This window comes from Sinohyriopsis cumingii, chromosome 6 (assembly GCF_028554795.1).
Source record: "Sinohyriopsis cumingii isolate HCF-2022 chromosome 6, ASM2855479v2, whole genome shotgun sequence".
NCBI classification, from domain to species: Eukaryota; Metazoa; Mollusca; class Bivalvia; order Unionida; family Unionidae; genus Sinohyriopsis; species Sinohyriopsis cumingii.
The window spans coordinates 114,210,471-114,228,466 of record NC_142966.1 but is presented as its reverse complement, the minus strand read 5'-3'; the positions used below and the strand labels follow the sequence as shown (position 1 = coordinate 114,228,466).

The window sequence follows — 17,996 nt, the reverse complement described above, 5'->3', positions numbered from 1 at the left end:
TCCAAACTAGCTAAGCTAAACGAAGCCTACGTGAATTTGCATAGGGTCAGACACAGTCTGATACCGAAGCCTGAAGAGACAGAGAATGTGAGAATGTTAAAAGTCACTGAAGACCTGATAGAAGAGCTCTTCAGAGAAGAAGTGAACAGGGAGAAAGAAGAATGGACAGAGAAGTACAGACTTCAGAAACAGCAGAGAGAGCAGCAACAGCAACAACAACAACAGCAGCAGCAACCTGAACCTGACAGAGGCTTTGTCGATTGTCGTATCGACACCAAAGAGTTCTTCTTCTCTTTCCGAAGAAGCAGACATATCGTCAGAAAGTCTATTGTCAGAGGACGTCGCATTCTTAGAAACTAAAAGATCGCCCTAGCTTCAACTTCGCACACAAAAAAACAGCCCTTTTCAGGGCTACTCCAATCTCGAAAAGAAATAACAATCGATTTGCCAATGTGTGTATGTAGAGTAGTGTGAATATAAATACTGACTCTTTTCTGGTGTGATTGGATGTGTTTGTGTTTGTGAGCACTCAAGTAGGTTTGTGTGGATAGTAGATAATGTTTTTTGCTGTTTGACGTGAAGGAATAGTAGATTTGGGTTTGATTTGATTGCTTTGCGTATGTGGATAGTATATTGAAGTGATTAATGAAAATGTTTAAAATAGTAATGGGTAGTAAAAAAGTGAGTGAGTGTTTCTTTTAGGTCCGCGCGTTGTTTGGTCATGATCTAGGTAATATAACTTTTGTCTTAGGGGATGTTTTCCTTCACGTCCGCGCTTTCACTATAAATTGAAAATCGCTCGGCAGTCTAGCTACCCTTGTTGATTGATCAACACCAGAATTAACACCAGACTAGCTAAACTTCTAGAACTCCAGATGCACCTGGAATATACCAGGCGCATACTAAATGAACTGGCCGCGGAGGCGATCGTCGAAGAGGGAAGGATGAAAGAGGAGGAAAGAAGAAAAAAAGAAGAGGAGAGAGGAAATTTCAGAATCCCAGGGACAGAAGATTGGGATTCTGAAGCCACTCATCCCGCCTCTGCACTCACAACAAAAAAAGTAAAAAGAGACTGGAGTAGAAGATGTGTGTGTGGTGCCAGGCCTGGAAGGTGCCATCATTAACCAGGTGTCACTGGAGTTCAAAAACAAACAGCCCTTTTCAGGGCTACCCAAACCTTTAGAAAAGAAATAGTAATCCATTTGCCAATGTATGTATGTAGAGTAGTGTGAATATAAACACTGACCCTTTTTTTTCCTAGTGTGAGTGTATGTGTTTGTGTTTGTAAGCGCTCACGTACGTTTGTGTGGATAGTAGATTATTGGGTTTTGTAAGAGTTTAAGTTGGTTTGTGTGGATAGTAGATTTTGGTTTCATTTTAATTCTTTGCGTGTGGGGATAGTATATTATGGGCTTGTTTATTGCTGCTTCACGTATGTGGATAGTAGATAATATGAGATGAGAAAAGTAGGGGATGTTTTCCTTCACGTCCGCGCGTTTTAAGTGCTGATCTAGGTAATATATTTTTGGGGCTTTAGGGGGATGTTTTCTATCACGTCCGCGCTTTAACTGTAAGAACCCACAGTATTCGTCGTTCACACCATTCTACAAAGAATAAAAAAGAAGATGGCTTCGAACCAACTTGATAAAATGAAGAAATTGCAAGACGTCCTGGACAATTTGGGTATGATGGAGCAAATGTTCGTTAACTTAAACGAGGATCACTATTCTTATAGCCCCCATCGAGTGAAGATGGAGATTAACAACTTACGAAAAGTAAAGGACATCATCAGTGAGCTGTTAAAAGAAATAAAGGAGGAGAAGGAGGATGAAGAGGAAAGGATAAGGATGAGAGCATGGAACGAAAAAATTGAAAAAGAAGAAGAAAATGAGAAGAGGAAGAAAGAAGAGGAGGAGAAGCAGAAAGAAGAGAAAAAGAAGAAAAAGGAGGAAGAAAAGAAAGAAGAGAAGAGAAAAATGTAGGACAGAAAATAAGAAGCTGGTGGAGAAATAGAAGAAATTAGAAGAAGAAGAAGAAACCCAAAGGTCCTTTTCAGGGCCACTCCAATCTCTCGAAAAGAGATAGACTTTCAATTGCCTACCCCATTTTTTTTTTTTAAAAATATAGAGACCCCTCCCTGTTTCAATTTCCCATGTTAATTTCCCTTATCCCTAGACAGGCCCAAACTCTATTCCCCTATTCAATTCCTCTTGTCCTCGACAGTCCCACACTTTATTCCCTATGTTAAATTCCCCTTGAGGCTAAACAGGCCCAAGATTATTTTTTTTCCCATGTTAAATTCCCCTTGAGGCTCAACAGACCCAAAATTTTTTCCCCATGTTAAATTCCCTTGAGGCTAAACAGGCCCAGGTGTTTCTCCCATGTTAAATTTCCATTGACGCTAAAGTGGCCCAGGGGTGTTCTTAATGCTAATTCCCATTGAGCCTAAACAGCCCCACTTCACTACTTAAGTAATTTAGTGCCGATACAATAAGTACATTACCCAAGGACACACTATAGTAGTTGGCCCAGCATGGCCAGATGGTAGGATTCGAACCAGCACCCTTTCGTTCGTAAACGATGAAAAGTAACTCACCACCGCTCCCTCGGGTGTGTGAGTGTGGGAGAATCAATTTGGGTAATGGGTTTCCTCCTAGAAAAGTAATGTAGGATTAGAAGGTAGTGTTTCTGTAGAGGATGTTGTGAATTAATAAATAACATTCTTCCATAGATTTTCATTGTTTTGATGATAGAGACATAAAAGGTTTTTGTTTTTCCCTTTAAGAGTTAGCGTTATTCGTGCGAGAGACATCACAGTAAAGTTTTAAGGATAATATTTACATTTTAAAAAGCAAATATTGATATCTCACATTTAAATTTTAGCTCCTCGATGTAGTATAAAAGGATAATGGTAATAGTGTTGGAAACCTCGTTAGTTTTATTAGTAACTATCTATACTACTACTACTACTAATAATAATAATAATAATGAGGACTTTGTATAGCGCCTAATCTTTAGAAGCTCTAAGCTCTTTACAACATAAAAACATATATAATGATATGATTACAAAAACAAACACCATGAAATTAGAAAACATAAAAAACATGCTGAAACTGTTTAAGGTAGGAAACATTATTAGGTCTTTAAGTTTGTTCTTGCAGTCGAAATAAGTGAATTTTAAGAGCACTCTTGAATGGGATCACTGTGTCTTTGTGTCTAAGTTCAGTGGACAATTCATTCCATGCTGCTGGGCCCTGGTATGCAAATGACTTGTAAGATTGATCATTAGTCATATGTTCATTTCTTAGAGCAAATCAGCATCATAAATGCTTACATCAGAGTAAATTTCTTGTGATGATAATTTAAAAGAAAAATAAACATGATAACTTAATGAATTCCTCGACTTTTCATAAAAAGTAAATTTACAACTCGATAGAAAGAAAAAAGTCGAACCGTACAAAATTGTTTTTCAAGCATATGTTATCTACTTATCTATCTATTAAGTTATCTATTTATTTATCTAATAAGTTATCTACTTATCTATCTATTATTACATTATCGCATGAAATAAAACACTAGTTCACTAATATGGGACCTTTACATTTTGTAAACATATAATAATATATCACCAGCAACCAACAAATAAACACGCTCAAGGTTTTTAATGCGACCATCAATGAATTGTAGCTATTAATAATCGAAGATATTGACACAGTCAGCCCAAATGTGGTCAAACTGCTGAACTCGTTACCAGAAGGGTACATGTTTAATCCCCGCCACGGAATAGGCCTGGATCGACTACAGACGCGGTTCTTTGAGCAAGGCACTTTATTCTATTGGTCTCACAGTAGGACATATCTTTAAAAGTGTTGCAGTACTCCCCACTCCCTTTGAAACGTAGTTAAAGGAATTGCTCCATAAAAAAGTTCATTTGCTCATAATGGTCATTTTCTGAAACGCCCCATGTTTGACCCGTATTTACACGTTTATCGAACATTTAAGACTGAATTGATTGCATTCATATACATGAGTATGTTGAATTTACAAGTCTAAAGAGCCAATACTTGATAAATTATCGATAATTTGCAATGTATACCTTCTACTTCCCCCATCAGTCTATATCCAACGGTATACTTAAAGTTAGATAGCGCTTTGTCAGTAGGCCATGATAACACATTCCATAAACACGACGAATAGCAGCTATGTTTTATCAATTTTCACAATTGTATCTCGTTCGTAGTTCAGCATGTATATTTATTAATCAATACAGTGCATGCTTCAAGGGTGACGGGGATATAGGGGGCTTTCATACATCACTAAAGGAGGAGAACTGCTGATCTTAAACACAGCTGAATGCTTTGAACTGCATTCCTCGTGAACAGTGAAGAGTTATTAGAATTGTATGGTTGACATCATTGTCCTTTGACAAAGGATATTCGAGACAATGTGTCCTGATTATACCGCCATATATTTTTGTGTTCTACTAACGTGTGTTTTAATGCCATCAGTACATGTGGGTCTTGTGGCAACAGCTAGCACGAATAATGTGACAACATTCAATGCTAGTAATGGCAGTGACTCATCAATAGACACAACCACTGCATCTATAACGGATAATGCATCAATCAGTTCAAATGGAAACTCTGCTCCGATAATAAAAGACAATATCACCACCAGTCCTAGGACCAACGTGCAGACCAATATAGGAACGACCACTCCTAATAAGACAAGTAAAAGCTCTGGAAATACAAGCACTTTTTCAGCAGTCAACATCAACACGACCAACAGGAAGCCAACTGAAAGAACAATCACTCCAGCAAATACAAGTGAAACAACTGGGAACAAAACCAGTTCTGATAATACGATCGCCACAAAGGCTGCTACAGGTGTAAGTAGTAACACAAAGAAGGAAGAGTAATCAGTTTCAGTTATATATATATATATATATATATATATATATATATATATATATATATATATATATATATTGATTGATTGATTGATTGATTGATTTGGATTTTTAACGTAACCTTAAAAATTTCCAGTCATATCGCTACGGTGCCTGTAGTATGGCAGATTATATTGATGTCTAGCACTGGGGCATCATGCCGCAGACATGTAGCATGATGTCCCATCCAGTCAGGTTATCCTGGCGCCAAGCCGACCTGTCCTGGCACAAACCTATTAATGCTGAGCGCCTAGCGAGGCAGCTGTTAGTACCGTTTTTTTAAAACAAATCTTGGGTATGACTCGGCCGGGGTTCGAACCAGCATCAGCGGCAGACGCTGTAACCACTAGGCGACCGGAGAGGTTATATATATATATATATATATATATATATATATATATATATATATATATATATATATATATATATATATATATATATATATATATATATATAATAAAATGAACCGAACTGTATACAAATCTTAGACTCGCATTAGTTTTATGCTACACCAGGGATCATTTGCTGGTAACTTAGCTAAATTCGCCTCTTCGGCCATTTTTCGATATTAATATTTGTTACGAGTCTATGCTCTTAAAATAAGTAACAGAAAAGACTGGAAGACAACAAGCTTTGTAAAATTTAACAAAGAAGTTTTTTCCTTAGAATACAAAGTGAAAATGAGAAAAAAGAACTTTCGGCATTGCGAATTAAATCCCAAAATAATAAAAAAAATTACATACACAAGTCCTGAATAAAATTCACTAAAAGTCCAGCAAATAATCCCAAGACTGAAGTCGATGACGTGTCTTTCGCAGCTATTAAAGGGTTGTCTTTTGTTGAATCACAGTAATATAATTCCAGGTTTGAATCCAGTATAAATTCCAGTGAATGTCTCTATCCAATAATTTTATCAGAGCACTTTTGTATTTCCAGAGAAAATAATCACTTGAATTCAATAATTTGAACCAAAAAAAAAAGAGTCCAGCCCAAAACGCCTGGTCACAACAGATAATACAACTTTGAAGTGCTAGATGTTAAAGCACAAATGACCAAGTCCTCACAGTTACACGATTATCAATTTCTCTTTATGGCTTCAGGTCACATTTAGCATCTTCTAAAAAAAAACTTAGCTAATGGTAAATAACCTTCTAGAGTGATCCCAATGTTCACAAAATCAAAACCATAACCTGTTCAATTCACATAGGAAAGTCCAAACCCTGACCCAAATCAACATATTTACTTCTTCCTTTAATAAAAATCCTGATATTAAGCCTATACACGTAGAGAATAATTTAGCTATTTATTAGTTGTTGAAATAAAATGAAATAAAAAAAAATATAAAGTCATTAAAGTCAAGCAGAAATGAACTCACTTTTGGACAAGGTCAAGTCCAGCATACAATGCTACATTACAATAGCATGAGATGAAATAAAATAAGTTTTTAAACTAACAAACAAACAATTAAATTAAATATGCATAACATATCATGCAGGTCAATGGTCTTATACTTATAGTTGTTGTTTTATAGGCTTAACGCCATTATTTTTGCATGGCGGCAAGTATATCAATCTGGTGGAGAAAGAACCCAGGAAAAACCCCGGGAAGAACAACTGACCTTAGGAAAGCTCCTCGCAAGTGTTCTCAAATAACCATACCTTATAAACTCGCTTATAAGTCGAGACCAACTGCAAACTGCACAGACCCAGATCTGCCGTCGCGGAATGCGCCAGCAGATCTGGGTCTGTGCAGTTTGTTAAGAGTAATCATTAGAACAAACAATATATACTTTCTTCGGCAGGCGCATTATGCTATGGCAGATCAGGAGTTTTGTTGTTTGTGGCTTGATTAGACTTCTAAGCGCGTACGGTATATTGTACTTAAGGAACAATGCGGCCGATTTACAAAGCACCGAATGTCTAATTTGACATATTCTGAATACTCCCAGACTGGCTATTTATCCACATCCACCCACCTATTTTTGAGAAATTTGCATTACTAGCCACACAAAAAACAAGAAAAACGCAGAAGTAAATGTACGTGTATTTGGAAAAGCAAGTTTAACATTTGTATGACTTGCAAGCTTGTTTGATTTAGACTTAACAAAGAAGACCACGGGGGCAACCTAACAACATAACAGTTTGACTAAGTGAATATCTAAACGTTGAGATTTTGTGATGTTTGTGATTAGTAAGTACTTAATTGTGTGATCGAAACGGATTTATTTTTACACGGTGAATCTTAAGATTAATCTTCATGAAACTGCATACTTGGGTTGGATAACATAGTTATCTCATGAAGCTGCACACTTAGGTTGGATAACATAGTTATCTAACAGTCTTCAGGTTTCACCCGATGCACAGAGGTATTTAAAAACCGTTTCTTCTATATATGTACCATAAATGTAAAACAACATTATAAATAATACTTTTACTAAAGTGTGAATAGGTGTAATTTAGATTGTGGAGTATGCAGCTTGTGCGCATATATAAAAAGTTGCTAGCTCCGCTTGGTAATCTGCTATATACTTCAAAATTAAACAGTAAACAAACACACACACACACACAACCTTTTTCTAATTTTCTATATATTTTATAATTCAATCATTGCAGTTTCACGAGCTGGTTTTGTCTGCTGTGAAAAATGGAAAAATGTGTTTACCCTACTTTGACTCCTGCTAAATTTAGTGTAGTTGGGACTAATTCGGGCTGATTTTTTGAGGATGTGGGGTCTGCTATTTTGATGAGATTTGTGATTAGATCATGCATGTTTTCCACAACTACAACATGTAAAGAAAAGTCATCTACAGTACATGAACGTAGTTTAGAGTTATCCTAACATTCATTCCAATATGCATGTGGTATATGCAAACAACATAACCATACACCTGTCAATCCGTCAGAAGTACGCAACATATATGGAGCGTCCCCGTAATAAACCAAGTACAGATAGGTCTCAACAATCTACGTACACCCACCATTATAGCTATAATAATTATACGCATTTAAAAGGGCAGTTTGAGGACTGCTTTCAGTGTGTATTTGTAGATCTAAAAGCCGCACCCCTCGTAAATGCATCGGGCCCCAAAACCATAATCCTGACATGGCGGATATATATATATATATATATATATATATATATATATATATATATATATATATATATATACACACACACACACATACATACATACATACATACACATACATACATACATACAATGCAATTTGGCAATACATAATATGATCAGTTAATACATGTTGCAGAATCAACGTGGTGCATGTAAACATTTATTAATTTTATTATGTTTCAGGCAGACATAGGAAGTGGAGCCATAGCTGCAGGTGTGGTTTTAGGTGGCGCTTTTATTTGTATAGGGTTTGTCTACTTTGTTGCAAATATTCGAATAGGGAGACGTTTAGTGAAACAAAAATTAGTGAAAAAATCGGAATCTGCAAATATGAGGGAAACGAGGAACCCGTAGATGATATCAACATGAGGCTGATAACTATCTCCCTTTGTAAAAAAAATATCGAACTTATCTTTGATATACAACATATGTGCAGTTCTGCTTTGCAAATATTTCATAATGAACTCTCTCTCTCTCTCTCTCTCTCTCTCTCTCTCTCTCTCTCTCTGTTCTCAGATATGCTAATATTGATGAAGAACAAAGGTCAAATCCTAATTTTTAAATTATGTCTGTTTGCTTGGTTGCTTCTATGTTTTCTTCTTTGTTTGTCATATTAAGTTATTTAAATTTATCAGTGCTACCCCATAAATAAATAAAAACATTTTCCTCTGTATACCGGTATGTTTATATGGATGTTAAAAACTTTAAAATATTTTTCATTTATTGCCATTAGCTGACATTTAGAAAATTGCATTTTTGCAACTTTCCAAAGTAAGGGGCTTTTAAACTTTTTCATCGGAACACATTCGTTGCTAGAAGCCACATATTTTTCTAGTATTCATCTCCACCAAAAGATTTATCATATATCTAATTCCATTTCATTTTAACTCACATAAAGGTTTAATTTTATAGAATATGCAGATAAAATACAAATTTTAGTGATCCTGAGTGACATAATACAAGAATTTAAAATGCACTCCTTTGCCACAAATAAAAGTAATTTTTCTTTACAATTCATGTGGGGTGGGGGTGCATTTAGTCCTTATCTTTATTAGCACGTCATACTATATTCTACTACATATTTTATACAGTTACTGAACTATATCAGTGTGTATGTGTGTGTGTGTGTGTGTGGCGGGGAGATGTTGTCGCCACGCTGGTGATACCAGTTTGGAACTGTGTTTTTTTTTTTCATTTAGAAAATACATATCTCTCTCTCTCCACATCAGGATAAATAAGTCTTTAAATGTGCCAGGACTCTAGATCATCTAGTATACAACATGTATGTAATCAGGGAGAAGGTGCAATTTAAAATGCCTTGAAAATCAACCCAAAATAACAATAGTAGGCTCCAAATATTTCAAGAATAAACATTTTAATAATTTGTTTTCCACACTAATACTGAAAATTTTCATAGACTGAAATATATGACAATATGCTACTCGATATTCTGCATCACCCAAACAATATTGTGTACCAGTTATACACAACGATAAAGGGTGCACGTATTGAGAAAAACTCGTGATTAAAATGAGTGCCGATTGCAAACCGAAAGTGACACTCGAAATTTGGGTACAGCGTCTGTTATCGAAATAGAAAGCAGGATTACATGCCCAGAAAATTTCACGTATGAATGCAGAAAAAAAATTGAAACCAAAATCCTTATAAATAAACTAACAGTCATTAAAATATGTTGCTTAATGATGTTACTCTCTGAACATTGTTGGACCGTTCCGTCATTTTTCTACAGTACCTCATCGCAACGATGTTCACAATATCAATCCGCGCAATAAACGTGTTAACGAAAATAAAAGTATCTTCATTTTTCTATGAAAACAGCCATGCATTTTACAAAATATACAGATGGAAACTTTATATGTATAATACAAATTTGCAAAGTGTCGTTGTGCTAAAATTATTGTAAAATTTTGGAACTTCTTTATCAATGCAGCCGTTAATCGCATTGACACAGAATGGAGAAACAACCCGAATGTTTTTGCCCTAAAATATATGATACTACTACTACTACTACTACTACTACTACTAATAATAATAATAAGACGAAGAAGAAGAAGAAGAAGAAGAAGAAGAAGAAGAAGAAGAAAATCAGCGTTTTTTAAGTACAAAAAGGGAATATTTTACTCGTGAAGTGAAACATTTCGTATTGTTACTCGTGGCTTCGCCACACGTGACAATCAAAAGTTTCCACTTCATTCATGAAATACTTCCTTGCATATACAAAAAAATCCCGCATATATTATCTATGCATTAATTTTCTTGAATTTCTGAAAAAGCAAAAATGTCACAAAATGAATGAAAATAAATTCCAGGCAAAGATGTTTTTAATGCACGATAATATTCTCGACTGAGGAACATTATTTTCCTTCTTGCTCTTCTGAAATTATACAACATTAAGATAAAGGTATCGATATGATGTGATGCACACGTATTAGACTTTAATTTAATTTACCTTGTACTCCCAACAATAGTTTTCCGATAGAACATTACAATGTTGATTCTTCTTCAATCTATGTTACTTTCGTGAATTAGTTTTCAATAAAGGAATTTATTTTTTACACCTCTTGCTAATTTTGTCTGTTCAATTTATACGTACAAATAAGATTACTTATAAAGTAATGTCGCTCACAGATTGTGTTTGGCAAATCAGTATAATAAAATGACACCAGATGAGCATTGTTCGGAAGGACCATATTTCAATGTCGAGTCCTAAGATATTACTATCTTTTAGGATTGAGTGTAGCAATAGTCTGCTCTGACTTATTCAGAAAATGGAGGGGTTTCAGAGATAGAGAGATCGTGAGAATCAGCGATTCTTCAAACCATCGACTGATCGAAAGAAATGATAAAAATCAATTTTAAAATAACTTAATATTCTATGTATCTTATGATTTTTGTTGTTACTGAAGTACCACTAGACGTGAATATACCGTCTGTTTCATAGAGCGATTGTGACTGACATGAAACGATGAGGAGCCGGAAAAATGCGGCTTGTGCAATTTTCAATGCTGGCTGTTTATTGTAGCTTCTTTCAGTAATATACTGTATCATAATAATAAGAAAATCCACGTTTTCTATATATAAATATTTACATATAAGGAAATGTTTCATTGGTGAAGTGGAAAGATTTCGCATTGTCACTCGTAGCATCGCTACAAGTGGCAATAACATGTTACAATTCTTCTAGTGAAATATTTCTTTATATGCTCTCGAAACACGCAGATATCATATATGCATTGATTTTCTTTAATTTTGGAAAGAAAATGTCACATTGAACAGAAATAACTGCAGGTGCAGAGGTTCTTATGATGGGATTTTGTATGCTCGTTAATATTCTCGAGTGGGAATATATATATATATATATATATATATATATATATATATATATATATATATATATATATATATATATATATATATATAGTTCTCAGTCCAGCGGAAGTTTTCCGAGAGAATATAACATATCTGAATTTTACTTCCATCGATATGTTACTTTCATGAATCAGTATTCAATCCATGTAACTTTTACACCCTCTGATAATAATATATTTTTAACTGATACTATTATGTATATCTACACATTTTTTAACTCTTGGTACATGACTGTATTTTTTCTATGTATAATTTTTTTTTCACGCATGTAAATTGCAATGATAGTCTATAATCAATATATTAGTAAACTTTTGTACACGGGTATTATATTCTATTTTAAGATATTAACAGTGTAGATTGCGTAGGTTCTATAAATATTTGTTCACGTAGGTGATTAAGATTATTAATAGTAATAATATTAACAATAAAACGTGTTGAAAGGTTTGGGTCAGTTTCTCATTGGCTGATGGGGTCATGTGAGTTGTAAGAAGAATTAAGTTATTTTCCATTTAATGGGTTCTTTTACGATGTGGGGCATTTGAAAAAAGTAACGTAGTAGGAGCAAAATGCGTTTTCACCCCTTATGCTTGTACATAAATTCGTGGGGCTGGAGAACAACTTTTTCAGTCTTATTTGTTATGTTCTTGCTGTTACATCAATCTGCAGAAGTATTTAAATTGTGTTTAGATATTATATGAGAGGAAACATTTGTTTTATTAAATGGAATTACAAAGTGCTCATTTGACTGAAATATTGTTCTGGGACTACTGTGAGTTATTCAAAGCATTGCTGGACAATGCCTCTCTGATATATCATGACTGTTTGCAGACCAGTGTATTCGAGGCTTTGACTCATTCGGAACATTCGATTATTCTGGACTTGAATAGAACTTTTTTTTTTTACAATTATTTTGGATTCAAGTCGTAAGTCACAATTCATTTTACATTTTCACGGTATAACTTTGATAATTAAATTATATGTTAAGTTTTACAAAACGTTTTGGTTTTGCTTCTTTCTTTTGCTTAGTTTATTACCATAAAGTCGTAACAATACGTAGAAACACGATTACTAATAATGTAATGTCTGAACACAGACTTTGGTTAGCAAATCAGTATAGTACTATGACACCGAACCGGCTGAAGTTGTTGTGGGGTTTAACGCCATTTTTCAGTACACGATAGGCTATACATGGCGGCCTATATTAATGGTGGAGGAAGAACCAGGAAAACCCCCAGAAAGAACCACCGACCCACGAGAAGCTACTGGCAAGCTTTCTCACATACCCGCAATGGCTGAATCCGAGACTTGAACCCACGCAGAGAGACGTGAGATGGCAGTGATCCGTAACGAAGAGCGCTTTAGACCACTCGGCCACTCGGGCGCCCCCCCCCCCCCCCCCGACCCGAACCGGCTGATAATGAGAGAAACGAAACCTGCTAATAAAGGGAAGGGTTGACCTTATTAGTTGTAACTTAATTATAATTTTCAACCTCCATACAAGAGAGCTCTGTCTGTGAACGACAAGTTCCCTTTAATGCCGCTGACACACAAATGTTGCTCTGTACGCATAATATTTCAGACGTGTTGTAAAAACAATAACATTTTGTTTCCCTGAGGACCAAGTAAATATTAGATAAAATACATTTAGATAAGAAGTTCGGATTGTTTTGTAACTTACGGATAATTTATTACAATAAAATAATTATGGAAAGTGATCATTTAAGATAAAATTAATTAACTTACTAAACTTTGGGAAAATATAGTTCACTCCATTAGGTACTCAGTTTTAAAAAGAAAAAAATTTTTGTACTATTTATGACCAACATTTTCAAGGCCGGTATTTATTTTCTCCTTTAGCATATAATTTTACTAACACAAATACAAGCTATACATGCTATACGAAATCATTGGCCATGCTTACATCTTTCTAAGTCCTTTGGCACCGATAGACAGAAATCCAAATCGTTCTTCCTGCCCTATCACCTCATTCGTCAGTAATCAAACCGTCTTCAGAGTTGTTCATATACTTGTATGTACTTACTTTCTTACTTTCTAGCATCTTTTAACCTGAAACCCTCGTATTACCTTTTGCAACATTTTGCGCAAAGCTACAAATTTGAGGCGACGCTTGTTGTGTGGACACTCACTCTTACGATATAATTTTAGCACTGAATTTTTGTTACCCGCAAAACAGGTTACAGCCAAAAATATATTAAAGCAAAAAGAAATAAAACTACTTGCTCATTTACAGTTTTTGTACAATTGCGTTCTCGCACTCGCCAAAGTTAGCAGTCCTCCGAGGCGTCTAATATCGTTTTAAGTTACTGACTACAACTGATACCGCAATTTGTGTACAATTTTGAAATCCACCTTGCTACAGGAATTAGCTTCGCGTAAAAGATGGTAATCAATGCTTCGAGAGAAAAAAAATCAATGCTGTGCTCATTTGATAAAATTAAATATTGATACGTCATTGATTTTGATATCTAACACCCAGTTCAGCTACAAGGGCCAGAATCCTAAGAGTGGCCGATAAACAGTATCTGTAAAAAAGAAGATTGAAAAAAACAATTGTGCTTGTCTACGGTGAATGTTTTTTAAAGGCATTATTGGGTATCGTTCTTTGGCAGTATAAACCATTCCTTAACAATGATAAAACAGCAACTGGTCGGCGGTTCAATCGTTCGACTCGAGACCAGATAGGATCCCGGTTTGTGTCTTTCCATGGGATCAGTCCGGATCGACTTCTGTGGTGTTTCCATGAGCTTTGATTTACGTGCCTCAGCATGATTTTAAAACTCCGAAACCAAAACCAGAGTATGGGCTCCACATAGATCCGACCCTTGGGGGGCAGGGGCTAGTTTTCATGAACAAATTTAATGCATCAACGACCTAGTATAAAAAAAGTCATAAAAATCAAATACACAAGTGAGGTCAAAAAGGTCCATATTTTTGGATACCTATATTAAAACAAAGCATAAGAATATTATCCACTTGACCAAAGAAATCAATGGCAGTTCATAGCAGAAGAAGTTTATGCACCCCAACCCGAAATTTCTACCTTCCATTTTCATGTCCGAATGTCATTTTTGACACCATTTGATGCTCACAGTGCCAACACAAGCCCTTTTCCTAGATGACAGTTCTGCAAAAGAGTGTGTACTAAACAGGCTGATGCAACTGGAAATAGTTGTCACCGAAGCCGTTTTTCAGATATTCTACTTGCCCAAAACCCATGTGTTTACTGTTATGGGAGGTTAGCTCTTCTTCCTAGCCGTCTATTGGTATTTCACAATCAACATACTGCAGAGTAACTATAGAAGATGTACATGTCTGACATCAATTTCAAGAACAATACAAGCCCGAAACACCTAGTTCACATATATATCCATATCTTTAATTAGTAAACAATAATGGCTGAAAAAGTCACACCATAGCCTTAAGTTAAGAAATTTGCCAGGGGCCAATATACGAAACTGGGCCCTGCCACCTTTGCAAAAAAATCTGAAGATTTGGGATGCTATAGCACAGGGGTCTCAAACTTAAACCACCCTGATTTCCGCATAAGGGCATTTTCGATGGCCTGTCGGCCGCACCAAACTTGTTATCTTTCATGACACATTGTGACGCCAATCATTTTGCGGAAATAACTGTAAAACGGCCCTAAAACGGATAAAACACATGTCTATTCTACGTTGCCGCCAGACTATCACAAATGTATTCAAAAAAAAAAAAAAAAAGCAATGAATGGAGAATATCGTGTCTATTGCACAGAGAACCAAAATGTTTTGACGTAATGTTAGTATGGAGTCAAAGGTTAGAATCCAAGAGTGATGAAAACTCAGCGCCATATAATACTTTATTTCACGGTAAAGTTATGCTGCAAGGAGATACTAAAGAAAATATGTCGTATTCTGTCGTATGAATCTGGAGTAAATCAGATTAGAATTATTGACTGGGTGGGAATCGGGTGTGTTTGCTACGCAAGAATGCCTATATCAGCGACCTTGTGGCATCCTTGTTTGGGGATATCTGCCTGGTTGTTGTTGTTGTTGTTGTGGGGTTTAACGCCATTTTTCAGCACGATAGGCTATACATGGCGGCCAGTATTAATGGTGGAGGAAGAACCCGGAAAACCCCGGAAAGAACCACCGACCCACGAGAAGCCACTGGCAAGCTTTCTCACATGCCCACATTGGTTGAATCTTAGACTCGAACCGCCGCAGACAGAGGTGAGATGGCAGTGATCCGTAACGAAGAGCGCTTTAGACCACTCGGCCACTCGGGGCCCCCTGTCTGCCTGGTCGATGGGGGTATAGAGGTTGGTGTGTACAGACAGAGCGATTGGTGCCGTAACTCGCATATCCGGATTCGAATCTCATTAGAGTACATACTTAAAATTTGTCTAAGCTGTATTATAATATCTTTCTCCGTTTAAAACTATTATCTTCATACAATCCTCATCATCCTGCAGAATCCAGGGACAGCACTCATCGCTATGTATAATGTATATTTGCAATTCACTATCGAGGGTATGCTGTCTGATCATAGTGCTCAAATTTGTTACTAACAATGGGAATTTCGAGTAGTTGTTGTCGAGAATACCACTGCAGGTACTCGATTCCTAAATTTTGACGCCAATAATTCTGGTGAAAATCAATCTATATACAGGTTCTTAAAACTATTTAGAGTTTTGCGTGGTAGAATCAATCCTGCCGTAATTAATTCCGGTGCTTGTGCGAATTAAGTCATTTAAATTTAGCAAGAAAGATTAAATTATTTCGATCTCATAATCTCACGGTTTATAAACACTACACAGGAGACCGTGGCTGGGAAGCAGAAGGAAGATAAAGATGTGGTGGAGATGTCATTATAATTACAATGTATACAGGGCAAGTATAAATAACAAACATCTTATATATATATATATATATATATATATATATATATATATATATATATATATATATATATAGAGCAGCGGGGGGGGGGGGAGCGAACAGACCATTTTGTAGGAACGTCCAAATATTGAAAATAAGCCTTCCTACGAACGATCGAAATATAAAAAAGCGTCGACAGATTTAAAAAAAGCGTTGATACTTTACTGAGAAAATCTCTATGGAATTTCCAATTAATATTACTCCATTGTCGTTGGTGATTTTTTTCTAGTTTATTATGCACGCGTTTTACGCAATTACGTCTTCGCGAGGTCCCACCCTCCCTGCTGCTATATTAATTTATCCAAATATTTTATCAAGTCCAGTACGATATCTTGTTCTAGAATCGTGCAAATTTATTGTTATAAATCCATGCGGAGTAGCTTGCGCTTGTGAAAAGAAGTTTTTAAATTTAATTATATCAATGTCACCGCTACACCAAGTTTGATGAATATTTCGCAACGTGTGTGTATCAACTCCATTAAACACAACTAAAATATTACAGTTATCTCTGATCACTTTTGGTATTTGTGTGTATCGTTGAGTAACATAAATGACATCGGTGTTTTTATGTCTACCTCGAGAAAAAATCCTAGCTGGATTTGATTGTTTGTCCAGCATCACATCGTCGTATACAACCAAAATATTAATAAATCCGTCTATGGAATCAACTGATGGTACTTCATCAATATCGGTTATAAATTCGATAACATCGTTATCTTTATCTATTTGCGCGTTTTCATTAAAATCCTTAAGCACATTATAACATCGTTGATCATCAACTGACGGGGCTACCAAATACAATTTATCCCACTTTAACCATCTCATTATAAGACTGAGTAACAACTGTGTCTTTCCACTTCCAGATGGTCCTATTATTATCATTCTGATGGAATTTGGTAACGCAGGATGGTGCTTGACAGGTTCTCGTTTTCTTGTCGCTGAGAAATCAATTATATCCATACTGTATAAAATATCTATGGATTTATATTGTGTGAAGTGCAGCACGCGTACCCCGACGGATACACTAACAACTATTACACAAGAAATAACAGATCAGCGGTTACGGGTAAGTGTACGTGGTGTGGTACAAAGAAATTTAAATTTATTCCCGGTGATAATTCAGAGGCAAAGTCAGCGTTAAAAAAAAGCAACACGGGGGTGATATTGCAGCGAAATTAACAAAATTACCCGGGACTCCGTGGGCTAAATACCCAGGAGAAAAACACCTACCAGGATATAATTATTGCGGTCCTGGTACTCGACTCGATATCAGACTTGATAATCAAAATCAACCAAAACCGGGCGAGGAACCAATAAATGCTATTGATAAAGCATGTCATGCTCATGATGTTGCGTATAAAAGCAACGATATACAACATAGGCATATTGCAGATGTGAAATTAATTCATGCGCTAAATTCTATAAAAAATAAAAATATCAAAGAAAAATTAGCTAATTGGTTAGTAAGATCCGCGATGAAAGGTAAATTATCACTAGGGGCTGGTAATATATAAAATGGAATCGATTTATTATTCACCAGTTGGATACTGGAAAGGGTAAAGCAGCAATTAGTAAACTTGCTGATGCA

At 35.8% G+C, this 17,996-nt stretch overlaps 1 protein-coding gene across 1 annotated transcript; it reads left to right on the top strand.

Moving 5' to 3' along the window:
- Positions 1-4,172: 4,172 nt before the first annotated feature.
- LOC149797759 (uncharacterized) lies at positions 4,173-10,653 on the top strand. The gene is made up of 2 exons (XM_089960478.1): positions 4,173-4,888; positions 8,262-10,653. Exons 1-2 carry the CDS (start codon positions 4,445-4,447, stop codon positions 8,430-8,432), a joined length of 615 nt encoding a protein of 204 aa, XP_089816604.1. The 5' UTR covers positions 4,173-4,444; the 3' UTR covers positions 8,433-10,653.
- Positions 10,654-17,996: the final 7,343 nt, after the last annotated feature.

Excerpts from the sequence above, each read along its gene's own strand:
- LOC149797759 (XM_089960478.1), top strand. The coding sequence starts at position 4,445 with ATGTGTCCTGATTATACCGCCATATATTTTTGTGTTCTACTAACGTGT. Across the intron at positions 4,889-8,261 it reads CCACAAAGGCTGCTACAGGT|GCAGACATAGGAAGTGGAGC; the intron begins GTAAGTAGTAAC and ends ATTATGTTTCAG.